At 42.9% G+C, this 27,118-nt stretch overlaps 1 protein-coding gene across 2 annotated transcripts in view; it reads right to left on the reverse strand.

Moving 5' to 3' along the window:
• SETD5 (SET domain containing 5) overlaps positions 1–27,118 on the reverse strand; it is a 65,896-nt gene that overhangs the window by 20,152 nt on the left and 18,626 nt on the right. The window contains exons 2-15 of one of the 2 annotated variants that reach the window (XM_066326621.1): positions 19,640–19,814; positions 15,750–15,855; positions 14,663–14,874; positions 14,284–14,342; positions 13,689–13,876; positions 12,610–12,648; positions 10,809–11,051; positions 5,575–5,723; positions 5,135–5,252; positions 4,603–4,712; positions 4,071–4,317; positions 3,801–3,881; positions 1,273–1,551; positions 115–435 (exon numbers count right to left, since the gene is read on the reverse strand). In XM_066326621.1, coding sequence (XP_066182718.1) covers positions 115–435; positions 1,273–1,551; positions 3,801–3,881; positions 4,071–4,317; positions 4,603–4,712; positions 5,135–5,252; positions 5,575–5,723; positions 10,809–11,051; positions 12,610–12,648; positions 13,689–13,876; positions 14,284–14,342; positions 14,663–14,874; positions 15,750–15,855; positions 19,640–19,710 — 2,223 coding nt within the window. In that variant the 5' untranslated portion in view covers positions 19,711–19,814. Of the gene's footprint in view, positions 1–114; positions 436–1,272; positions 1,552–3,800; positions 3,882–4,070; positions 4,321–4,602; positions 4,713–5,134; positions 5,253–5,574; positions 5,724–10,808; positions 11,052–12,609; positions 12,649–13,688; positions 13,877–14,283; positions 14,343–14,662; positions 14,875–15,749; positions 15,856–19,639; positions 19,815–27,118 lie in introns of both variants that reach the window. The other variant, XM_066326620.1, reaches the window with a different exon arrangement.

Raw genomic sequence — 27,118 nt, forward strand, 5'->3', positions numbered from 1 at the left:
AATCACGTTCCTTCCTGGTCTTCAATTCTAAGCTGAAAGTTAACCTCTTTGCTGCATCCAAAATGAATACATGCCATCCCACCATCCCAACGTTGAGCATTTGATCCTATTTACCTTTTTTGTTTTGGGGTACTTTACTGCTGCTCGATTAGACTGGGATCCTGTAGCCAGGGTAGCAGTTGGGTCCGATCCTGTCAACTGTCTGCCTTCTCCTGGCCCTTCCACACTGCTAACATCTGTTGTGGTTACCAAGCTGGCAGTGCTTCCTTCCTCTGGGACAGCCTGTGTGAGTTCAGCTTGCTGGGAACTGGCTTGTTTCTGCCTTCTCAGTCTTTGTGCTGAACTGGTCCGGTATCGAGAGAAGCGACTTTTTGGTCGGGGCCTGGAGGGTTTTGCTGGAGCTGGCTTAGTCACTGTTTTTTCGGGGACAGCATCCTACAAAATAGACTGTCATTAGTTTGAGCACCTGTAAGAGTATTCCTTTTCTCTGCGTACAGGATCGAGAATTGAGATTTATTTATTGACACTACCTGACTCTCAAAATCTTGTTGGACTCTGTGTTGGTTCATAAGATGGCCTTGGGGACCCTTCAACACTGGCACATTATCGTTTTGTCTTCTGCATTCTTAAAGGACAGAACATGGGTCTTTAGGAAGAAAGCAGCAGTAGGAAACTTGCTGCTTGTCTCAACTGCTCTTACTCCTGACCTGAGCTGACAGGGAGCACTCCAGGCAAGTGTCTGAGCCCTGCTATAAAATGGGAACACATGCATCCAAAGTAGACTGGGTCAAAAAAAAAAAAAACCCAAACAAAAAGAAAAGAACGTTCCATCACTGCATTTATGCATCCAACTTAAGCTCACACCAGTACAAAAAGGCTTCACCTGGAGAAGGAGCTGGGCTTGTTCAGCCCAGAGAGAACTGAGGGGGGATGTAACAGCAGTCTTCTACAAACAGCCTGAAGCCACTAAGAAGATGCAGTGGTGCATCAATGGACATACACTGAAATGAGAGGTTGAGACTGGATACATGGCAAATTTTTTTCAACCTAACAGTCATGAACTGGAAAAGGTGCAATCTCCATCCCTGGAGGTCTTCAACAGAAGACTGGGTAAAACACTGGCCAGCCTGGTCTAGCTTCAGAGCTGTCTCTACCTAGCTCAGAATGGACTAGAGAGCCCACAAAGCTGCTCCCCACCTGAATGCTCTTATGATCAGAAATGCTGCAGCTGATCTTCATACGAGATAGCAAAGAGCTCTATCTTCATCTTACCGCTGCTTGTGAGGACCGTCGTGTGTTCACCCCAGTAGTGCTGGTACTGTTAGAAACAGGAGGAGGAGGAGGAGGAGGAGGAGGAGCACTGGGTGCAGAACTTCCATCTTCAGTTTCAGGAGTTTCTGTTTTCACTTCTTCCAGCTCAGGAGCTTCTGAACTGACGTTGATTTCAGCATCAGTGCTGTTACGGTCTGATGGTTGCTCTCGTCTCCTCTTTCTCTTTTCTAAGTTCTCAAACATGTGCATAATGGCTTCTACCTTCCTGTCTTCTCGGGACTACAACACAAGAGCAAACTGAAGTAAGCATGGTAAATTATACACATAAACAAGGCAAGAACAGATATGGGAAGCAGCACAAAGAGAACAACTGCCAAACAGCAATGACAAAAGCCAGACAGGGGACAGAGAGATGCAGTTCTTATCAGTTATTTGCATTTTTCAATATGGCAAATTTCCCAGAATAACAACATAATCATGTGTTTGTAGCCCAAGTAGAAGAATTCGACTTTGTTCTTAAATAGGACCATTTAGATACTACTGAGTCATATTTATAAAACAGCCACAAGGAAATGCATAATTTTGAAGAATTAAAAACAGTAAGAAAGCATAAGTAGAGTGAAGAAATGACTTGGAAACAAACAGAGCTATTTGCTAATGACCAAATGTTAGAACCAAACAGAAGCCAGGGGAAATAGAAGAAGTGATTCAGTAATTTGCAGCAAGTGTAATACACTACACAAACTGATTAAAATGTTCCAGATTCATTCTTTTTGCAGCAAGACTGTCAGAAGATGACCCAGCTCAAAAATAAAAGCTTTGTTCTAAGCAGCTTACATAGTGGATAAGAAAAACAGAACATGAGAGAATAGAGAGGCAAAACAAGTTAATTTACTAGGTAAACAGAAAGAACAGGAAATCTTATCACCTGGCTGTGTCAGAAATAATTGGTAATTATGCATGTAAAAAGCCCAGTACAATAATGTTGCAGTGACAGCCAAGCATCAAGTGGGTTTTAAAAAGTGGGGTCAAGTGTCTTCTGAGATTTATCATGGAGAAAGTATCTTGAAGCCCATGGCCTGGCCTTTACAGTTTTCTAGTAAAAAATACTACACACACACACACACAAGAAGAGGGACTGGGGAAACTATAGATAAGGGTATTTACCTGATGCCAAGTATAGAAAACTGAATCGCCTTAAAGCAGATTAACTGGTGCAACCTACAAGAACAGGGCTTACAGGCTGATGGGAAACTAACACTTCACTTAGGCTTACTGAACTATTTTGTCCCAAAAAGAGATCAGCCTGTGTGCATTAAAATGAAATCTTCCCTCCAAGCTTTAAGTCTGGTCTGATGGATTGCCCTTGGCTCTTCAAGTTGCTTCACCACCTTAACATTTAAAGCATTCTCAGGAAATTTACACTTGGCAGATGTGTATCCCTGATTAGAGGAAGGCAGATGATTATGATATTGGTGAGCAAAGGAAAACAGGGAATTCCTAGCTTCAATACATTTGTTGGCTGGTAAAAGAATAGGAGCAATTTTTCTGTTTTTCTTTCTTGAGTTTCTGGTTGGTTGGTTAATTGTGTATTTGCATTTTTGTTTAGATTTTTCTCTTTATTTAAATTAATGACTTAAGAGCCAGAACAGCTCCATTCACATGCATAAAACATTTTAATCCAGGCAGGAATCCCAGGAGCCATAAGCAACACAAGATAAAAAATACCAGCTCTACTCAGTAAAGATGAAGGCTAAAAAAGGACTGTATTATCAAAGATCTCAGAGCACTATGATATATTTTGATCAAAAAGACTGCTTAAGACAACAATAATTTGGAAACACAGATTTCCTAAGTGCCAATAGTACTGTTGGTGGTCTACCCATTACTAACTTCTGCAACTTGATCTTACCCTTTATCCACGTGGCAACATGTTTATGAAACCATACACTGAACAGATACCTGTTTACAACTTTAACCCAGCAAAAACAATCAAGTTTTAAGTAAAACCAGGTTCTGGTTCACAGTATGATCGAATTGAAGGTATCCCTGCTCACTGAGGGGTGTAGGTTAGGTGACCTTTGATAGTCCCTTCCAACTCAAACTATACTATGGTTCTATATAGTGCCATAAAGTCTTGTACTGGCAATAAGGAAGGGCAGCAGGAATATAAAAAAGGTCCAATTACCTTTTTGGAATCTGGTGCTGATGGTCTTGTTAAAGGTGTGTTTTAGACTGCAGAACAGCCCTGAAAGCAACAGCTAAACCTTTCAATGAGGAAACAAATCTATAGTGTGTCTCCTAATCTGCAGCACCCTAACACAAATCCTGTGACTTGAAGTCAACTAAGCCTGAGTGGTTTTTCACTCTGCCTTTTTTTCCTCCCCCTCTGTTGCTAATCAAATTAGTGAAGATCAATAACAGATGGAATTTGTGTTCAAACAAGTGAAATAATCAACAGGACCTGTTGGTCACTGCATGAAACAAGTCCTAAAGAGGGCGATACCAAGACAGGGAGAGGTACTTGCCCGTCTGCTGTGGACCAAGGCTCCCTGTTCATCTACAGGCTCCTCTTTCTCCCCTTCTTGTTTCTCCTCCTTCTCTGGCACCTGAGAGAGAAACCCAGATTTAGTAACTCAGGACTGTTTTGAAGTTACCAAGACTTCTATGGTAATTTAAGGCGCTAAAGGTTTAAAAAAAGGCTTCCTGCAGTTTCTGTTCTGAAGATCCTAATGCTATAGAATCAAGCTCCTGCAGCATTGAATGGTAAGTATGTAACAAGGGGCCAAAGATTTTACCTCATTGTCACTGACTGCTGCAGGTCCCTCGGGAACTTCCTCAGTTTGCTGACTGCTGTTCTCATCCGACGCAATGCTCTGCTGTTCCATTTCTAGCTCCTTTCGACGGGCCTTTCGCCGGCGTGTTTCTGCCCCAATCAGTGTGCCTAAAACAGGTGGAGGTAGGTGTTCTGCAGCATTTGGGCTACGTTTCTGCACAGGGCAATTCCGGTTCCCCTTGTGACACGCACAGTCCACTTTATAATTGCTGCTCCAAAACACAAACATAATTCGTGTCACTCTTCATTTCTCAACCCCTGCACAGAGACATTCAATACATCTCCTACTAAACATCTCACCACGTGCCAAAGCAAGGACAGCAGGCTACCTTATGGCCTCTATTGTAGAATATGCCAGCAGAACTGGACAGAATAGCCGGGAAACGCAATTCAGTAGAAAACGGAGCAATATGTAGAATGCGAGGAAAGGGCTGGAGGAAGATGTCCAGTCCAGGAGGGCAGTGGAGAGCTCCCGGGCGAGGTGAAGGACTCACCAGATGTTGTACTCATAGTCAAAGGCGATGGTAACCTCTGTGTCCTTGGCAATGGTGGCAACAGCATAGATGCACAGGTGGATCATCCCATCAGCAATCACATGACGAACCTTGTTAAACAAAGTAAAAAGAAACTGAGGTCTCCACAGGTTGCATTTCCTACTTCCAAGACAGAAGCCTCCTTTTGCAAAGTGGCTCTTATTCGACTCTATGAATACTTATCCCAAATTCTCCATAGAGAAAAGCCTGCTTCACTGCTCTTGTCTTACACTGTGCTTTTCCACTTACAACTACTACCACCCGCTTAACCTCAGTATCATTGAGCAGCCAAAGCAAAGACATAAAAGAAATCTTTCTTTTCTTAAAAATCCTTCCTCGTGTTCTCAAACTGTCTCATATTCCAAGTAGAAACCATCAAACAAGCAGGAGACACAGAAAATTTAGTGCATTTAGTGCATTTTAAGTTAGGGAAAGCACTAAGCTCATGTAAAACATGTATTTGCAATTACAGTGATGACGAAGAGAGATTTACCTCTGCGTTTGGAGTGCAGGACCGCCTGATGAACCTGGCATCATTACCAAAGGTGCGGGCATCAACACACATCTCAACACCATTGAACTTGGAGTAGAACAGCACAAAGGGATATGGCCTGGAGAAGCAACAGAACATCTCAATCCCAAAATACCCAATTCCTACAGCACTGTTGTTAACAGGTATCCCTCACTTCACTGGAAGCAGCACTTCCATCAGCACTACTGCTCTGGGGGCTTATGTACTTCCAACAGTTTAAAATATCTTCTTCAGAGGGTATGGTCAATAAGCTGAGCATCAAGCTGAGGTGATATATTTTGATTTCCCATTTCTGTGAAAGGCACAGCAGACAGGACCCTGTAAGTGAGCCCTATCCCACAGAGACACCAGTCTCTCTGCGCCATGATGCTCTCATACCAATCATTTCATAGTACTCTTACTTTTTGAAGAAATGCCCATTGACCTCGAATTGCTGTCGTAACATAACTTTCCCTCGATACTCAATTATAAGGGTATCTAGTGCCAAGTCTCTTGCTGCCCTCAGGATCTTCCGGTGCTTCTGAACCCGAGTCACCCTTCCCAGCTGCAGCTGTAACAAAAACCAGAGTAAAAGAGGAAAATATGAACCAAAGGCCTTTAGCTCATGAAGAATATTTTACCTACCTAAAAAAAATTAAAATATTCTAATAGCAACACACAGAAACTCTGCCAAGTGAATATATTATTTATTTTCTAACAATTTAGTAATGACCAATAACCTTGATAATATTTATCAAAAGCAAACAGTATTTATTCCTTTCCTTCAACAATAGTCTGACAAATCTATTAGACCGAGTATTTCAGTCTTGCAGCTAGGAGGCATAACCAGACCTGTCACTCGCTACTGACTGGGAATTGCTTTTCAATTATGGCCCCTTTCACAGTGAGAATAATTCAGATCTTCCCTAAATTGTGGGTTGTCACACATTCAGAGGAAAGAATGCAAGCTTCTCCTTCTGCAGAGTATGGTAAATTCCAGCAAACAGGCCAAAGACTTAAGCTAGCAATTTCCATCTCCATCCAGAAACTTCTTGACATATCTCTGCTCGGCCAGTGCTGTTGATTTTTAATTTTTTCTTAAGATGAGGAAATAATTTTTTAATGAAGTAAGGACAGTTCATTAAACTCTACAGCTCTATTACAGTGGATTTTCACAACAATGTGTCTTGACAGAATGAAACAACATTCTTTAAGTACAGACATCCAAATATGACATATTTTATGGAATACTGGAAGGGATATTACAAGCACTAGGGTATAGGAAATACTATTCTATAAAAACAAAGTACTTTTTTTACTTAACAGATTAAACCTCTCTGCAAGTAAAGATTATGTGAAGATGACTGGCTGCCTCATCACCTGTGATGTGCCTCTTCCTTCCCAAGCATTCTATTCACTGCTCGTAAGGGCCCGGTTCTGATACTTTTCCAGAGTGAATTGAAGCATAAGTGTTCTGACTTCAGTAATAATGACAGTCACGTATCTAAATTAGGAGTGAACCACAAAATTTTACTGAAAGCAAGTTCACAACTTTTCCTGAGAGAACTCTCATTAAGAACAGCTACTGAGCACTCTGCTGAAATGGACAAAAATTAGTTTAAGGGGCTCAGCCTGAATAATGACAGAACACATGACATTCTAACCTCGTGGAAATAAGAGCTAATGTCTAAAGGCAGCACTTAGCATTGGAAACCCAGCAAAAGCCTTGTACTGAGCACATGAAAATACTGAGCAGAGACCTTTTAAACCCTTTTTTCTGTGATCTTGTATCTCCGCCGTATAAAACCTCCTCAGGAAAATGACTTTTGTTGTCTCTGTAAGACATTATACTGCAGATCTTGCATGAGCTAGTAAAGTAAGATCTATTTGTTGACTTCTCTCACTCAGATCCAGGATAAAGACAGCTTTACAAAAATATTCACTTGAAAATATTCAGATGGGAGTAATTATCCAGAATCCTCTTAAGATACAACCCAGTGCTACATTTGTCATGCCTATGGGGTTTATCTGTCTTATACTACTCTATCTACCAGCAATTGGGAAAACCTGGATATATGTACTGGAGACACTAAAGAGCCTTTGCAGGGTGTTCACCTCTTCAGGTCTTGGGTCCTGACAGAAGCTAACAGAGGATTTCCTAAGTCCACTCAAGAGGCATAACAGAAACAAGTTATTTCCACACTAAGCAGCCACCCTGTTTGTCCTGATTTCCAATCAACAAACCCACAATATGAGCGAACTGTAGGATGAGACTGTTTACACCACACAGAGTAGTGACTAAATTACTTTTAGCACTTTGTACTATCCAATGGCAGCAACAAAGAATACATAAATGGGACCAGATTTCCTAGTGTATGACAGAAGATAAGAAGAAAGTATCTGAAGTTATTAGATTAGGACCCAGTGTGTCTCCAGTTGAATAATTCTATACTATCACTGATTTGTTATTATACTTTCTCACCTAAGCTGGCCCTACACAGGAGGGTTGAACCAGATGACCTTCAGTGGCTCCCCCCAAACTCAACTGTTTCACTACTCTAAGAGTATAATGAGATCATATCTTTCAGAGATGCAAGATAATGTCTGGTAGGCTTCACTCTCACCTTTGCCCCGTGACTGACTTGTATTACTATTCGCCTCGTGCTAGAAAACAGCCTGGGGAATACAGGTGGGATAAGGTGGGGTGGTGAGAGGAGAAAAAAGTCCCTGCAGGAAAGAGAAGCTCTGCATCTGTAGAACTTATTTATCTGAGTTTGGTGAAACAGGAATGATCTCACAGCTCTTCTGCTAAGACACAGCTCAGCTTGTTTTCATTTTCTGAATTTAGAAATATGAAGCAGATTAGCTGCCATGCTTTCATGTGTGAAAAGAACAAATGATTTTATTCATGTCACAGGCTAGGGACTGCTGACTGCTAATCAGCCAAAACTGTTCTGATATGTTTGCAGAGCAACATCTGCATAATACTCAGTGGCTTTATTTTATAAAGGCCCTTTTGCTCTTCACTTCAGAATGTGAAATCAGTCAGGGGTTTGAGCTCAAGTCAGCAATTATCAGAGGCAACAAAGGCAAATGCTAACCCTGGGTTTGGTTTGGCAACAACAGTCAGGAAAGTGATTCACAGCTTTCAGTTTGTCAAGCAACTGGCAGTAGCCAGGACTAAGATGATTTTATTCCCAACACTAAACAGCTTCATATTTTCACTACTTTCCCTTTGCATCACGATGACAGCTGAGAACTGGTTTATCATAAAATCACAGAATCATTTACAATAGAAAAGTCCTCTAAGATCAAGTTCAACTGCTAACCCGCCACTGTCCAGTCCATCACTAAGCCATATCCCTCAGGGTCATATCCACAAGTCTTTTAAATACCTCCAGGAATACTGGCTCCACCACTTCCCCAGGCAGCCTGTTCCAGTTTGGTAAATCTTCTGGGTAAAAAGAAAAAAAATCCTAGTATCTAATGTAAACCTACATTGGCAGAGGGAGATACCTGAGACCATTTCCTCTTGTCTTACCCAGAATATTCCAGTGAACAAAATCCCATATCCTCCATGTGTAATTCTTAAACCAACTTTCGCTACTCTTCCTGGTTTGAGGAAGCTTTTATGTCACATCTCAATCTCTTTTAAGTATATACTTGCATCACTGTTGACCTAAGTCAAATGAATCTCTGAACTACTAAGAGTATGCAGCAGGGCATATAAACCATTGTTTTTGCTCCTTTCTCCTCTCTCCAGAGTCTTCATGGCCAAAGAGAGCAGCAACAATATTTCTACACAGCTGGCAAATGTATATTGGCACAGCCTCCTGATTTTTTACCTAGTTCAAAGTGCCTATTTTCCCTTATCTCAAAAAGGTATTTTTGTGTTCAGTAATGATACCTAGTTAATAGACAACTGATGCAAACCAAGAAGCCTTCTCAGTTTGCCTACCAAAGATGAGACAAACGAGTGAAACAAAAACAGAACCCAGTGCATGAGAGCACGTGCTCCACACCTGTGCAGGTGCCCTCCTCACAACACTCTACAACCACCTCCTGAGCAGAGACAACAGGACACAGGAGCTGATAAGCAGCAACCCAGGACAGCCACCTGGTTTTTCCTCAGTGTCCAGGAAAAACTACAAAGCCACAAAGTCCCCTGACACCATCCCAGCATGGGCAATGACAAGTACCTACCAACAGCTTGTTTACAGTAATTACACCTCACTATGAAGTTTTGCAAGTTTCTTCTGTTTTTGTTTCTTTGGCATGTATCACATTTGGAGTCTTCTGATTTGGAATGCTGGCCACATTTTACTATGGGAAAACCTATGTCTGTACTGGGAAGAGAGAGGCTGAGAGAGCATGACAAGAACAGGCACATTTATGTATGGTATCTTTTATAGTCTTGTGTTGTGCTGTACACATATCAAGAAACACAGCATGTGCTTTATTACTTATTTCAGGACTTTTCCTAAAACCCATGGGAGGCAGACAGAATTGGTAACATTTAGTCTGGAAAAAAAAAAAATTAAGATTTCTAAAGAAGTAAAACCTTTTCTTCTCTGCATTTCCACAGCTGCTCTCTTTAGAAAGGCTACTCACATAGCCACATTTAAGCGTTTCTCCCGAACAACCCCCCACCCCAAGAAATCATCTTTATTGCAGAACCAGAGGCAAGAATTGAAGAAAGTTTGGTACAAAGTCCTCTTTCTGCACTCTCCCTTACTGGCAATATGTGTGCTCTGCCTGAAGTGTTTCACCTGCATGAAAGCAGAGGGTAATGTGGGAGGGGAACAAATGAACTTCACTGAGTGAGTCAGCTGATATAAAAAAGAATGATTCAAGCACAAACATATATCTGATATTCAGGTTTCTGAGTTTGCTCCCTTTATACAGAAGAAGTGCCCCTTTCTCTTTTGGAGCCCACCTTTTCAGATGCAACTATCTCCATTCTCCTGGACAAGGCAAGGCCCAGAAAGGCCTGAATTGTGTAGAAATGCTGTGCTCTGTTCAATGAAGCACAGATATGATGAAACCACAACTAAGAAGAGTATGAGTGAGGAGGACATAAACCACACAACCACATTGCTTCCCTGCTTCTGCTTGTTTACATGCACTCCATAAAGATGGCAGGACACCAACCACTGCTCATCACTAGAAAGTTAGGGAGAGACCAGATTCCTAAAATCAGTTGTAGTTGTGCAGTATATGGAAGTTACAAGAGTCCAAATAATCCAAAATACTGAAATAATGTTGAAATGTTCTTTAAAATAGCTTTCCACACAACATGAGTCAAAAAATAAAATTAAAAATAAATAAAGGGGACTGGAAAACTCCCCTTTAAAAGGTGGTAAGCAGGAAATTTCCTATCTCCAGCAAGTGACAGATCTGGTTCTGCCTCAGACAGAAATACATCAGTGACCAAAGTATTTATGGTAAAATACCTGTTAACCACATCACAGAAACGTGCAAAATAGCCCCAGCTTAGCAACACTGATTTGGTCTAATGCAAATATTCGTGAATCTCTCCCTGCACTGGCATAATTTCTAATTCACTGTGTATCCAACCTCTATGCCTGTTGGTCTGAGCTACAGTACTGCTCACCCCTGCCCTGACCTACTCCACCTCTGTCCTCCCTGTTCTTACCTGCATCTGGGACCCAATAACAGTATTATTGCAGGCCAGCTCTGTTTTGTTGATTGTGTCCAGCATAGCAGTTTTGCCCACATAGTCTTTATTAGAGTTTAGATGACGCTCCAGCAAGTTCTGCACGTCAGCACTGTACTGGTTGGTGAAGGCTTCCTCGTACTGGTCCGTCCAGAGGCGGATCCGATTCTCCCACCCTTCAGCTGTGTTTTCATCCAAGGCATGTGCTTCAGAAGGGGAATTCTGCACCAAACGACAAAGAATGAATGGATAGTACGCAGCAGGAAAACCTACCCACAGTGCTCCAAGCACATGAATAAGCCACAAAAAAAGGCAAATCTGTTCCAAGCTATGTAAAGTGTTGGTTATAAGGACACATTTTTCAGCATCTGCACCCTCCAGAACACTGTACAACAGTGTCACTTAGAAATCTACTGAGATTTCTGTGCAGAACTAAGCCTCTTGAAAGTTGGTACTTGGCATAGCTACACATAAAAAAAATTAGGCTAGCACATGGCCAGAAAAAAAAATTTAAGCCACTTTGGAAAAATAATTAAGTACATTAAAAAAGCAAAGGCACAGAACATACAAAGGCAAATAAATCTCATGTAGGCTTGTCCTACAGTCAACCCACTCATGGCTAACGCAATGCTAGATGATGCTGACTGCATCTCAATCTTTGCAGTGACTGATCCAAAAACAGTCCTGAACTTTCTAGCTAAATGGTCACAAGAGTTTCAAGAAACTGAATGTAGAGCACAAGCTAATACCCAGAGGGTTAAAACTGCAAGTCTTAAGCAGAGTAAAGAAGAGAGAGCAAAATCAGGTAATCCGTTTAGACTGTCTTGTAAAGGAGGGGAAAACAGAAGCTGGTAGAAAGAAGAAATACTTAAGCTTCATTCTTCACTTGGTAGTAGTTGAAATGGTTCAACAAATACTCCAGAGCTCAGTAACTCAACTGGCTTCATATAGCACTGAGACACATATGACACTGAGGTCTTAGTAAGAAGGAAAAGTAAAGAGCAATTGTTATTTTAATCATATGTATTAAATACAGTAAGAGTTTTCATGCATTTTTACCCTCTCATGTCACTTGCATACTATGGAGATGGTGCATAGGGACACCACAGGATTGTCCTCTTTCCTCTGAGCCACCTGCTAGAAGCCACTGCCAGCTGCAGGACTGGGGTCAGGTGGAACTGAGCAAACCTTAAGGCACCTCTTGTGTGTCTAGAAACAAATGCAGCTCACAGTTCAAGTCTACTTTTTTTGTCAAATATCCTTCCTATTAAATGGCCACACCTACCACTATTTCAGGAAGTCAGAGATAAATATATTGTCCCATTCTTCCCTAGTAAGAGGATGTGGATAGGAACGAGGCAGCACTACTAGAGACTCCCAATATTAAACTTGTGAACTGCTTTGATGTCCAAGCTTGAAATAGCTTTGATGCAATCAAACAATAACTGCCCTCACGGAAGAGCAGCCACAACCAGTTCTACATCCCTTACATCAAACACCCCACTCCCAAGTGCCATGAATCAATCACCTCTCAGAACTGGATTGCATTATCTGACTGGAAGCTATCAGAAGCAAATGGAAGGTTCAAGGGGCAATTCTTGTGATACCCTTTTGAATAGGCCTCCTTGTGGTGCACTGTAAGGTCTGAGTTTATTACAAGGCTGGCCCCACAATCAGAAATTCCCCAAGCAAACCAAAGGAGGGACAAAATAAAGGGGAAAAAACCACCACCGTGGTGGTGAAAAATCACACAGGGTTCAGGGTTGTCATTTCTACTCACCTTCATCCTCAGAGACTTTCGTGAGCCCTCTCGAAAAGCCTGTCCCCCAGACAAGGAGAGAGAGAAAAAACAAAGTATTAGAAATTACCTAAGAATTAGGATCCCAGAATCACACTAAATCTTACTCCAATCCTTAATAAAAGAGGGCAAGAATTACAGGAAAATCTACACAAGAAACAATGTACCTGAATGAAAAGAGATTCTGCAATGCAAATCCAGTGGAAACTGCTGAAAAGCTTGATAGCCAGGATTTCTGAACTAAAAAAGCCTGCCTCACTTAGTCAAAATGTCAAGATCAAAACCAAAACTGTCCTGACTAACCCCACTTGCTTTGATACAAGAAAGGTCCAGCAACAGAATCAAGTGGTTCACAACAAAAAAAATAACCCCTCCAACCTCATGCAGCTCCTGCCCCCAGCATTTTATTTAATCAGTGCCTACCAGAAGAACTTCAAGGGAAACCTAACCTGTGGAAAATCATGGTAAACCTGGCAGATGATGGGAGAGAACCAGCTGCTCACACACTTGCATTCCAATAAAAGCAATTCAGAATTATTTCAGTCCCCAAACCCTCACAAACAAGACAGTAAAGTTATCTCTCAACAAATGTTCATCACTACCTATGAAGTTTTCCACAGAGGCACTTTCTCTGTTCCCAAAGAACAGTGCCAAGAAGCTCTGTAGCCCAAATTCCTCAACAAAGTCTGTGAAAAATCATGCTCCCTTCATTTTTCATTCCATCAACAGACTGACCCTTTTCCACAAACAGCCAGACTCCAAAAGCTATTTCCCCAAATCCTAATACAGCAAAAGGAAAAAATATGTAATTGAGTCCAAGCACTGAGCATGAATGGACAGCATTGGGAAATAAGGGTGGAGTTCCAGCAAGGTAATTTTTAAACCAACAGCCACGTACTCGAGCAGGTCACAAATACAAGGCGTCCCATTATTATACCCGAAAGAGCAATTCTTGACAGGACAAAAATTTCTCGTCTTCTGCCAGCTTGTCAACCTGCTCCTAACAACACTCTGCACACCATTTGGTAGGAGCTGCAGCAACCTTGTCTCACTCCACATACCTTGATCTTTTTGGCCTTTGGAGCGGCACGAGCCTTTTCTGTACTCCTCTTCCTCTTCTTGGGTTTGGTCCTGCGGACGCGGTTGACGGTCAGCGTGATGCTGGTCGGCGTGTGCTGCGTGGCCGTGTACAGCACTGTGGAGGGAGAGAGTTCTTCATCCCAGCTCTCAGTGGCACTGCTGTCCCCGCCTAGAGAGACAAGTGCTTCATGAGCAACAGCTTCTCATCCCTGAGAGCACAGCTTACCCTTATGTCCATTTTCATCAAGACAACTGGCTGCCCCTGCATAGCTCTTCCCTGAGAGAACTATACCCACCTCTGTTTTCCCACCCAAACTGGGAACAGGTGTTCCAAACTTCTGATATGTCACAGAAAGGCACTGATGAAAATTCTCCTTTTCTGTTCCCAAGATAATCTGATTTTCCCTAGAGCTAACTGAGGTGAAGCGTAAGGAGAGGAGAAAATCCCAGTGGTTGGGAGGCAAAGAACATTAGCTGGCACTGATCACAGTTAGATGATTATAGCATCCAAAAGACAAAGGTCTTGAAGAAAGAAAATAAAAGTCACCATTATCAGAATTATAACCTCAAACTCACCTGACACGTTGTCCTGCTTCCGGCGGCGGAGTCTGATCACCTTCCCCCTGCTCATTCCTCTGCCAAAGGAGAATGCACAATTGAAGCTGGTTTGTAGGAGTAAAGTCACTTGAAATTCAACAGGATGTCACAAGATGCGTGCCCTCAGTGGGGCCCAGGATGATAAGAACATCGATTTAACATCCTCATCTCCACTCCTGGTGCCACCAACACTTGTCAGGCTGACAACGCAAAGGAGGAGGGTCAATACTGGGTAAAGCACTGGAAAGAATGCTCCAGTTAGCAAAAGGAAGTCTGTCCCACAGCCCAAAGGTGACACGGTTCGGTATGAGCAGTCAACACAAGGAGCAGCCCACATCTGCACTGCACCAAAGCTCACCTGCACTTTTCACACTTGAGGAGGAAACCATCTTGGGAGACACTGCAGTGGCACCAAGTGGGAATTGATTCTCCTTCTGAGGAGCTCTCACTATCCCCGGAGTTCTCCTCATCAGGTGAGTGCAGGCCATTCAGTTCTGCACGAGGTATAATGGTCTGGACAGGAGGAGAGGCTGGCGGTGTTGGAGGAGGAGGGGCTCCATAATTATGATCCTGAAAATGAGTATTTGCAGTACTACTTTTAATGTGAAGATATGATGCCTAGAAACTGAAGTCCCAAATCCACAGTTCCCAGGTTAATATTTAACTGGTGTAAAACAATAGCCTGAATTCCTCAACCTACCAAGGTGGTACAGTAATAGCTCTGAAACATGTAAATTATTTCCTTCAGCACCAATGAATTAAACTCAAAACCTATGAAAACAACCAGACTATTACAACATTAACTGTTGAACTGCTAATAATCTGAGATGACATAAGTGGTTAAACAGTGTAACCAGCTCCCCTAAGAGTTTCTGTCTGTTGAGATATTCAAAACTCAGCTGGACATGGTCTTGAGCAACCTGCTCAAGCAGAGTCAGCTTGAACAGGGAGGTTGGATTATGTGATTTCAAGAGGCCTCTTCCAACCTCAATGATTCTGTGACACCCTGTCAATCCCACAGCTTCAAGCCATGAAGCTTCCTTCCCACTCTTCCTCACTGCTCCTTGATTCTCATTTTAAGTTAACACTGTGAAAATCTGCGCAGTTGAAACAAGTATAGATAGTGCACAATAAACCAAATGGGGCATAAAATTACCACCAGGAAAATATCATATATTCATATATATTCACATTTCATTAATATACTTCATTCAGTTAAAAATCTATTGCCTAGAACACTAATAAAGCTTGCTGTAGAGTATGCAAGACTTCACAAACAATAAACACAGAAACGAAAAATGTATGGCAGAACTCAGCTCCAACCTAGTGTTCCCTAATAAATAAGCCAAACCTCCTAATGCTTAACAGGCAAAGAACTATGGAACAAGGAACAAAGAGTAAAAGTAGACAGTAAAGAGCTGATTCACGGCAGAGAGAGTACTCACTGCGTAAGGCAGCCCGCGATAGCTGTGTTTCTGGGTGGCCCCATAGCCGTGGCTGGAGTACACATTCTTCTCACTGACAGCTGGACTAGCTTCCACAGACTCTGGGCTGCAGAAAGGGCCAGAAGTAAAACCCATCAATACAACATCATTTTTTTTTGTGCCAGTATTTCACTGCTCTTTTCTATTGAACACATGAGCTCAAAACGAAGAAACTTCATGAAATTGAGGTGGTGTCATGTGTTTCACCAAGCATCATGTGTGCAGGATGTACAGGATGAACTTGCTTTCAGAGGGAAGGAACTGAGTAAAGGCTACCCTATGTAGCTCATTAAACTAGGTCTCAGTCTGGGAAGTTAAAAAGGTAATTAGCATGTAAGAAGCTCTGTTTCCTTATTGTTGAGGAAATTGGGTCTGGTTCAGCATTCGCATCTGAACCCAGCTAGCCTAATCTCAGTCTCAGTACTGAACAGTACTGCCATTTTATCTCTGCAACAGCTTATTTCAACTGCAGCTAAGCAGCTTTCCTGCACCTGCGCTTATTTCTCTCTCCCTCAGATACCAATTGTTACTGAGTCCAACATCCTGTGATAAAGCCTGCATGAAAACTGCGGCTATCCTGACAGCAACTACCAGGAATTGGAGATTCCTGTTACAAAGAGACAACGAAATCTATGACTTGGACAGACAGCAGCCACAAACAGAGCAGATTCACTCTGTGATTTCTAAACAGCAGCCTGCAACGAGCAGAACAGGAAATCTGCTGCTGAGGTACAATGCACTCTTCAACCACAGGGTGGTGAAAAAAAACAGCTAAAAATCAAAGGTATATCCTCAGCAGAAAGCTGCAGAAACCCTACTCAGAAAAGGGACAGCTGCAATTCAATGCAGGGGATATTAGATAATGAGGCTAAAGACAGAACACCAGCAAGGAAACAGGCTGTCTTCTGTTACAAGTAGAAGATACAAGTCTGATAACCACTGCACAGATCAGAATTAGGGCTGTATAAGAATACAGCAGAATATTACTGAATCATGTCTGCAGAAGAAATCTTCATAAAAATTACAGCATGGAGCTGAGCAAGCAGGGAAGAAAAACACAGAAAAGGAAAACTTTACCTCAGACCTCTGCTGCTCTGATGAGATCTTACAGGATTCTCAGTGGGTCCTACATGGTCAGCATGAATCAAGCACCATCAAACAATGGCCAGCAATCACACGCAGGGCACTGCTTAGGCGCCCAAGAAGAGTAACCCCTTGCCCTTTGGACTTCCTATTAGCTCTTGAAATCTCTGCTGCACTGAAGTTTGCCCCACCCTGCCACTCAACCTCATCTATTCTCCAAGGCACCAACCTCTGAGCTTCTGGCTTATACTGGAGTAAGGTCGATCTGTCTTTGCAACATAAAGGAGCGATAACTTATTGTACAAAGAACTGCAGAAAGTAGAAGACATTACACCTATGCAAACAACGCTTCTGTAGCTCAGGATTTAGCACGACATGACAAATTCAGTTGGTTTTCAATGTGACTACAGCCAGCTAAACTGTCAGAAGCAGGAAATACAGATGATTTCTCTCAAAGGATATACTTTTTAATAATATACCATGTACAGCTTGCCACATAATCCAGCCTTTGCAACAATCCTTTAGGACTTTCAGATTTCTACAGTGTCAAATCCATCCAGGTTTAATAACACTTCCAGAAATATTTCAATATTAGAAGGAAAAGAGCCTAAACAGTCTAAGCAGCAGATACATCCTCTGTCCAAGTCACCCACATTCCTAACCACAGTCAGACTGGAATACCAGCAAGGCTGCCGCAAGCATTAGCAATAAAACTTCAGGATTGTTGGTGCAACAGTGTCCAGGGGCAACAACGCTGGGGCCCAGGCTTCCTCAGCAGCAGCACACCAAGGAGCTTCCACACCTTCCAATATGCAGTCAGACTAACACAGCACAACTACTCTGCAGCCTCCATGTCACCCTCAGATGAACAGTAACACCCTACACCATTTTCACCTCCTCTCTGTATCAGAGACTGGGGAAGACCCTAAAGCTCCGCCTGGAAAGAAGATCAGCAAGTTTTCCTTTTACCTTCCCCAGTGCTTTCATGATGCACATCTTGGAATCAATTCCTTGCAAGAGGTACAAAGCTCAGCTACCCCAGACTTCATGCATCAAACCAGAAGGTTTCAAAGACAAAGTGAAGGACAGCCTTAACTTTAACAGACCCATGAAGAACACTTCAGCAGTAACAGTGCATTGATGCAAAGCCTGGAGAATTCACAGAGGCCTGGCATTCCCAGATTTTGGAAAACAGGCAGAAAAACCAATTCAGAAGTCTTCAAATGCCTTTTTTCAAAGCACCCTAGCCTAGCCTCAAGTTGGACCTACAAATTTCTTACAAGGGAGAAGAAAATGCTTTGCAGAAGGTTTAGAGGCGGTCTTTTTGATACTTAATCCTACAAGGGACACATGCGCAGATACGTCTGGCTCTTCTCCCTGCCACGCTCAGCTTTGAAAGCAAAGTACATGAGCAAACTATTTAGCACTCTTCCTCCTGTCATAAACAGTTTAAAATTCCTGCATGTTGAGTCTTCGAAGTGCTGCTGTGGGAGAAGCATTGTGACAAGCTATACTAAATGTTAGATCTTGAAAAGTGAAGGATCATGTAACCAGTGCAGATGAGTGACTTACTAGATTCTGATTCCCCGTTTAAAAACAACATGTAAAAATGTGGGCTTTAGGATGGAATGAAGCATCACAAAGAATGGCTAGAATGGGGCCAGTGCCAAGACAGACAAAAAAAGAGTATTAGCAGTCCTGCAGAGAGTACGACTGTGTAGTCAAACTCTATGCATAGTCAAACCAGGGTGAGATGGAAGGGAAAAACAATGATTCACAACTTAGCCCACTGCTCTTACAGATCAAAATTAATAGAGTCTGGAGCAATTTCTGTTCTACACTGATCCAGCTGACATGCAGGTATTTGCACAGTAGGTACCTTTAAATAACACACGGGAGAAACCTATCTCCAAAACGTCACTTGTAGATTTTTGTAAAGAGATACTACAGCCCGTGTTTCAAAGAAGGATGCAGGCCATCAGGAGGCAGAAGCATACTGAAATAAACCTGTCCCTGACAAAAAACATACTCTCATCCTAGCTGACATCATTCTAACAAGGGTTTTAAGAAGAGATCGCAATGCAGTATTTCCTGATTCTGAAATGCTCCTGACTCTGCAGAAGCAGAGTCTTTTAAAAGAAACAGAAGTCCCCTCCAACAGGCCTCAGAGTTACAGCTGCAGTGAGAGCCCAGCACATGATCCTGAGGTGGGGACTCCAAAGGATGCTCTCTGAGCTGTACTCCTTGGAGTCTGCTCAGGGGCAGAAACAAAATAAAGGTGCCTACCTAGGCTGATGCTGCCTCACATCTCTGTCGAACTCCAAAGGTGTCCACAAATCAGTCACGCAAGACTGGTACCAAGCCTGAGCTAATAGGCTCTTACTAAGAGGAAGGTTCAGCATGCTGATCCCTCATGTTACAGCTGCTGGAAAAGGAGCTGGCTTGTACTGTGCCAACGTCAAGCCCTGGGTACAGCAAACGCACCACTGCCTGCACTTGAGTATAGATTTACTAGTCAAGCTGATACAAAACCCATGGTTGAGTGCCTCATACTGTTGGAATTCTCCTTTTCCTCATATCATCTGTCAAACTTACCAATTTCCATTACACTGCATTTGTTAACACCCATCTCTCATACAGCCAGTGGACTAGCAGCCCCTTTCTCCCGAGAGGAGAAAGCACTGGCACCAGTCCTATAGCCCGACTCCAGGTCAGCCCTCTGGCACCCTCCCGTTCTCCTTTCTCCTCATCCGTGGGGTAACACTCACTCCGATCCTGCAGCCATGTCGGAGTAGGACGTATCTGGTGTGGTGACTCCCAGAGGGATTGCAATGCTCATGACGCCCGTCGGGGATCACGGAGTCCAGAGGGCAGCGACTGGCCGCTCCGAGGGCGGAGAGGAGCCGCAGAGCCTCGGCCAACACGTCACGGACATGGGGAAACCTACCAGGGTAGAAACAAAGCATTGCATCTCCGTTACGGGATGAGGTCTCCCTGAATGCCTCTAAAGAAGGCTTTCACAGCAAAGAAAAGCAGAAATAGATTTCCATCAGTGACATGCCACATCATTTTTACTTCGTTTTCACGTGTAGGGCCAGGGAAGAGGTAGATGGTAGTAATTTGGTGGGGAAGTCATGGGGTTTTTTTACAGTGTTGGGTTGACATGCAATGAGCTGCTTTGCCTTAAAGCTGATAATGATAGTTCCCCTCCTCCCCCAAGTAAACGTAGGACTAATTATCAGATAAGTAATGTATTAGCTCCTTCTGCATATAAGCAGCAGCTGTCACCTATCACCCACAGTCCTCCACCAGCATTTCCTAACTCTTTCCCCCAACAAGCTGCAGGCAAAATCCCATCTCTGTAGACAACTAGACAACGCCGGGGCAGACCGAGCTGAGGCGTCTCCCCGTAGATCAGTCTGTATGTGCGTTTGCTCGGCCTACAGCACAGGTGAGTGTGAGCGGCCGGCCGCCGGGCCTGGAGGCCCGTGCTGCACTCCGCAGCGGCGCCTCAGCCAGCCCGGACACGGCGGGCCCCGGGCTGCCGCCGGCACCTCCCCACGGCACGGCCACGTCACACGTCTGGGCGCCGGGAACGCGGCGGGACCATTGGCTGTGTGCGGGAACCGGCGAGAGTCACGGCGGCACCGGGGCGCAGCCGCCGGCCGTGCCGGGGAAGCCGGGCTCCACCTTCCCCACGGACCGCAGCGCTCTGCTACGGCCGCCAGAGAAATCGCCGCAAAATGCGGACTTCTAGAGTCGGATGGCAGCCGGAGGTGAAATGGGATCAGCTCCTCGTTATGTAAATAACCTCAATAACACAGACGAGCATAAAGGAGCTATTATTCTACACAGCTCGAGAGAACTCCCCCCACAACACAGAGAGAAGCTACATTTCTGCACGCAGCAAAGGTAGCTCCAAAACCAAAGAAAAATGGTGACAACCGCCTTCTCTGCACGTTGAACTTTAAGGGCAGCCTTAAATACTTTCCACTGCCTTTCCCTGGCTCCGGCAGCGCAGACAGGCCAGCCTGCTGTCACATGCTCCCCGGCATCTCGGGGCTCTGCCAGCAAACCCTCCTGGCTACAGAGAGGCCGGAGGCCAAGTGTTCCTGTGGGTAGTGAATTTCTCACAGGGAACTGCCTTTGGACGCCACAGTCCAGCCATTGTTTAATACCCAAAACCAGAAAGACAAAAGCACACACTCACTATAAGGACAAATGAAGAGTGAGAGTCAGAAAGTTTAAATGCTACATGCTATATTGCCTTTTCCCGTCTTAAAAGGCAGGCCACTTGGCACAAGGAACTACTTTCCTTCTTCAGCATACGTCCCTATGGAAAATCTTTCAGACAGTATGACAGGCATACAGTGAATTACAGAAGTAGCATATAAAGATTTCTAAGTGGTCTGTGGCAATTCCCTGTTATGCCCCAAAGCAATGGTCTCACAGGGAGGTGGGAGATGAAAAAGGAAACAGGCAGGACTAAGCTCACAAGCAGTTCCAACCCAAGACAGCCCAGTGTCCTTGAGTGTGTTTTCTGGGGAAAAAATTAAAAGAAAAATAAAAGGACCTTCCAGAAATGTCTTATTTACCCTTTCTCATGCTTGTGACTAGAGTTGTGATTTCTACACTGACATAAGACAAGACAAACTGCTCCTAAAATACAGCTAAAAGCTACAGACATCAATCCCTGCTTCAACCGAATCACATAAAACTCCAGCACAAGGTTAAAAGAAATAAGACAAGTTTCTCAGTGTCTGAAGCACCCTTCCCTTTAAGGGATACGAAAAACTCTTCTCCCCACACCCAGTAATCTTTCTAAATACTTGTTTAGATGTTTTTCCCTCTATCGATCTCATGCTTTTGCTAATGACCATACCCAGCTGGCAGCAGCCTGATATTTCATCAGGACAAATTCCAGCCTCCCGCCTGGCTGTGACTCAGCAGGACTGGAGGATTTCAGGTCCAGCTCCTGGACTAGAGTCACAGGATACCTGGTCAGTCCAGGAGTAACTAGGACAAGTTTTCACCCACTTCTCACACGAAGCCCTGCTTCTCTATCAGCACTGTACAAATGCTGCTGCACTGATATAGTCTGATAACTCCCATTTTTGGACAGGAAATTACTGGAGAAACATGAAATAGCATACTGAAAGGTTAAACAAGGCAAATTCCAGTTCACTTTTCTGTTGACCCAGCCATACTTGCCCAACTATTACCCATGCTCAGATTTTACTGTTTGGTGCTACCACTTTCTGTGTACTTTCAACTCTGACAATGTTGACAATTCAAAATGAATTGCTGAGACCAACTTCAAGTGTTGTCCAAGACCACATCACCTTCAGCCTACGTTGTAGTCTGGACTCCGTGAAACTCGGCCTGCTAACATGCAAAACATCAGCCTGACAGAAAATGCTGGGGTTGAGATCTAAATGGTCACCTACCTAACTGGCCAATTTCCTGTATATTCAATCCCCAAGGTCCTTCCTACCTCTACCCCCAAAAATACAGCTGTACAGGAGAAAAAACAGAAGTCACACCCAGTTCTCTCTGCTGCTACTGGAAGAAGTTTTACTAAAATTCAACGTCTTAATTCAAATCAAATGAGCTTCAGACCACAGCACAAATCTGTCTCCCTTACAACACAATTCTTCTTGAAATCAAATGGAAATGGGAACTTTGATGGCCTAAAAGGTAGATAATATTTAGCTGGTTTTGAAAATGCAGCATTTAAAGACTTTTCCCCCCACACATTTGGCACTTATAGACCAGCCTCCTTAACCAGTGGTACTGGTATAAAGATACCTGGTCTTCCCCAGCATCATCAGAACAGCTCAGATGAGCATCCATCCACACAGCCACCCCAGCTGGGATCCCCAGTTCTCACTCAGTGCAGGTCACACACCAAGGCACTGCCCCATCGTGAGTGGCTGCCTTGGCTACACTGTGAATGTATGCTACTCAGTTATTTCAGGTAGCATCCTGTATTGACAGAAAGGGCTGCAATAAATCTAAGCTGGCCAAGCTAAGGTTAAGCAACACCTGCTGCTGTAACAGTGAATTTAATTTTCTGAACTCTGTTTAGGATGCAATGGCTGCAGCACTGCACTGGCTCACTTCCACAGCCAGTGCCATCCATGTACAAATAAAACAGATGCAGAAAATTTACTGCTGCAAACTATGACTTGTGATGTTAAAAGTCTGTACTAACAGGGACAATCAAGCATGGTGAGTCAAACAGCTCACCAGAGCTTCCTCCTTCAAGAGGCAATTGTTCCTGTTTTCACTCGTGTCCCAGTCATACAGCCACCTCTGGGCACTCACAGTGTGCAACACTTGGTGACAGACTCTACAAAGTATTTTTGAGCATCATGAAAAATGCACCTGCAGACAAAAAACCCTGGGCACAGCCTCACAGACTGCATGTGCTACCTAAATCCAGGCTCCATCACCCTTTGGTGCTACTCAGGTGATGCTATACAATCTCAGGGGGGACAGAACATGTGCCTTGCACCCTCCCACAGTCACAGATTCAAGGGTAAAGTAGTTACGAAATGGGGAGGACAGAGATTCATCCTGTTCCTCTGTAGGGTCAGTGCACATCTGTGAGTCTGTGTCCACAGAGAGCCTGAAGTACTTTACCATTGCCTCCAGTGACTCATGCATGGCCAAATAAGAAAAAGTTAACACTGGTACAAACATATCGTGGACAAACTGACAAAAGCTTTTTCTGATTATGCAAAACTTCAACATGTGAGCCAGGGCAGGGAGAACAGGGAAATCACCTCCATGTGCACTGATGGTGACCACTTCTTGTTTGCAGATAGTAAAGGAAAGATAAGCACCTTCTTTACCTCTCCCAACAGCTCCAGTTATTGAAGTCCCAAACTGGAAAGAGATTCCAGACTTTTGACAACCCAGAATTACTAGTGTCTGAACAATAACCACCATCATCTTCTCTATGCTCAGCAATGGGCCTCTAAAGTCACCTATGAAGGATGGGCTCTGTGTGTAATGAGTTGCACATCTTTAAGCTCCACGCCATTACTAGTCATATCAAACTCAAAGCACTTTTTTTCTCCTGTACCTCATACTGCCACAGGCCAGTCCAGCGCTGGTGGAAAACTGGTAACAGCAGCTCTGGCATGCAGCCTTCTTTGGCACCCCCTCCACCAGCCTCATTTGGGACAGAGTCAGCAAGGTCTGATGAGTTCATACTTACACTGTCATCTGCAACTGCAGCAAATCACTCAGCATGTGGAGCAGTGTAACAAGTGTTAGCATCTTAGATCTTCTTCATGCATCTTTCCCCCTGGAAATTTCAGAATAATCAAAATCTATGGGACATCTAATGTGAACAGGAACAGCTTTCATTACCATGCTGAAAAGGTCCTCTCATCAGCCAGTGCCACTCAGATATGAGCACAGTCCACCTGAGTCCAATCAAACACTGCCTCTACACACACAAACCTCATGTCAAGGTCAGATCCTCACAGAACGGAAAGCACCTTTAGTGCAAACCGAATCAGATCATGATTTTCTGTGTTTAATATCGTTAGGTCAAAAAAATGCATCAAATTCCCTGAATTTCAGACATATTGTTCTATAAGGACACAGACATGGGCAGAGCAGATAAATCCTTAAATCATTTAGGTCCAACTTACTGTGAAAAAGATTGCCGAAAGTACTTGAATCATGCCTCAATCTACCAGTACAAATGCTTAGCTCTGCTCTGAAAACAAGCAGGGTTCACTGAGCAGCAAGGAAACAACTGTGCCAGTTTTAAAGAATGAAATATTGATATAAGTATTCACTATTATCATTAGATCCATATATCATCTGCTAGTGGGCTGACAAAGCAATACAGCAATTCTATCCCACGGGTCTGGAAGAACTCAGTCCTAGTCCACAACAGAAAGGAACAAAGTAACAGACAACACTGGTATTCATTACTAGCTATGCATACCATGATAACCAAATTATTGACAAGTATAGTGCAATGGTTAAAGATTTATCTGTCTTAGGCCTTTCTCAAAAGGTTTATATATATGCAACCATATGCAAAAACTGCTTGTATGTACACATTTGTTTCAGAGTTCATTTTGCTCTCTGGGATCTAGAGAACCTTGACAAAACACCAAAAAGCTCTTAAAACAAGACTAACAGCATTTTAAAATTGTAAAATGTCAAAAAGCAACAACCCAGTGGGACCTGTTCCTGCTCACCACACTCACAACAAGAGCTGGAGTCAAAGACCAGGGAATGGCAAGACTACTGCTTTTAGGATATGGGTGATTTAAAACACTTTTGGTATCCATGGGTCTATGCATCAGTCAAGTTGTTCCACACAAGGTATGAAATAATATTAACAATTTCTATTATTCTTGAAGTGTTCTATGAAAGCACTATCAACTACCTCAACACATTTATGAATACACCTACTTAACTAATGTCAGCTTGATAAAACTGTTCAGTGAAGGCTACGTAAGCCATTATTAAAACTGAGGTATAAGCAAGTTAAACTGATTTTGATAGAATTTGGGAACAGATGGAAATTAAGTAAATTAAAAAAAAAATTAAACTAGGTTTAAGTCATTTTAAGGCAATTTTCACCATATCCATCCACAGGATCCATCAATTTTAGTTAAACTCTTCTGTGAACTACATTGTAATGGACTATAAATGATGAGAGAGCAACTGAGAGAAACTAAACCATCAAGCAGAGAAATTACGAAATGCTAAGTCAAGTACTCTTAGCAACTGACCCAAGACAGCAGAAATTACTTTGAAAGCAAAAAGAATAACCTCAAAACTTTGCCGCTGCTTCGACAGTCAAGACATTACGCAAACCAAAACAAAATCCTATTTTTCTTTTGAAATAATTACAGATTTCAGATACTAAGATAAAAAATAAAAGAGAAATATAGTAAGAGATAAAAAAAGGGCAGGTAAGACTTTGCCTCCAGAAACACCTTCTCCGGGACAATTCAATCACATCCTTGACAGTTCAATATGCTCCAGAGGTGAAGATGTCAGACAAGGGTTTGTTTGGACTTTCTTAAAATATCCAATTTGCATCATGGAACCTTACTGGAAGGTTTAATTTCTATTGATTTTTAAATTGGTTGAGGAGACATACATAAAGATAATTCCATAAAGATGCCATGTTAGAAAGCAGAAGCAAATTACTGAGTGGCAGTGATCCATGGCAGACCAAATTCTTCTGAGGTGTATTTATGTAGAGGTGGCAGGCACACGCCAGGGAACTTTGCCTGCACCCCACGCTGATGAGAAGGGACCTGGCAGCATTTGCATGGTCTGCACACACAGTGTGCCGAGCAGGTGACACAGATGATGTTTTAAAGGAATGACAACAATGTAATGCAAAAAGGACTCTCCCAACCAAGAACATCATATTAAAGTCCATGTAACTTTAAGGGTGATAAACAGAGGAAGTCTTCAAGAAAACTACACAACACTATGAAAATTTGAAATCATCAAAATAAAGTTAAAAGAATAACAGAAATAGTGGAGAAATTCGGAAAAAATCACACAGACTCAAAAAGAATTGCTTTCTAAGCTAAAAACGTTGCTTTACAGTGGTTCTATCTCACAGCGTTCCAAGTTGCTGGTGAAGGTGACAAATTCTTCTAACATGGAAGCATTCAAAATTATATTTTTAATTTAGTATATATTATTATATTTATTACATTTTATTTTTGCAAATACCGTTCTCTACTGTTTTCCGGAAAACATGTAGTAATACAAAAGAAAAAAAGGATTACACATAAGGCACCACAGTTGAAGATACAAGAATTACTAAAGTACATGGAACAGGAAAGAGGAAAAAATATCCCTTTTCCAGTTCCACAAACTTTTGATTTTGTAACAGTCATGGGGCTATATTGCAGTGTAGGGAACACATCCTAATTGCTATGCAGGTCCTATACTGTGAGGTTGCTGCTCTCTTTTCCCATGAGGTGAAGGAGAACAGCCAAATGTCTGTATGTCACAGAAATGCAAACAAAAAGGTTCAGAACAGATACTCTGAGATTAAGAGTTTGACAACCAACCTCCAGTGAATCCAGCTGTGGCAGCTGATGTTACTGCTGCAACTGTCTCCTCTAAGTCTTTGCCAAAACAGGTGGCAGGAAGGAAACACTGCCATGTCTCATCAACTCCAATTGATGCCAAGGATACTGGACTAAAAGCAGAAACAGGTAAAATATATTCCCTTTTAGATA

This window comes from Sylvia atricapilla, chromosome 11, assembly GCF_009819655.1.
Source record: "Sylvia atricapilla isolate bSylAtr1 chromosome 11, bSylAtr1.pri, whole genome shotgun sequence".
NCBI lineage: Eukaryota > Metazoa > Chordata > Aves > Passeriformes > Sylviidae > Sylvia > Sylvia atricapilla.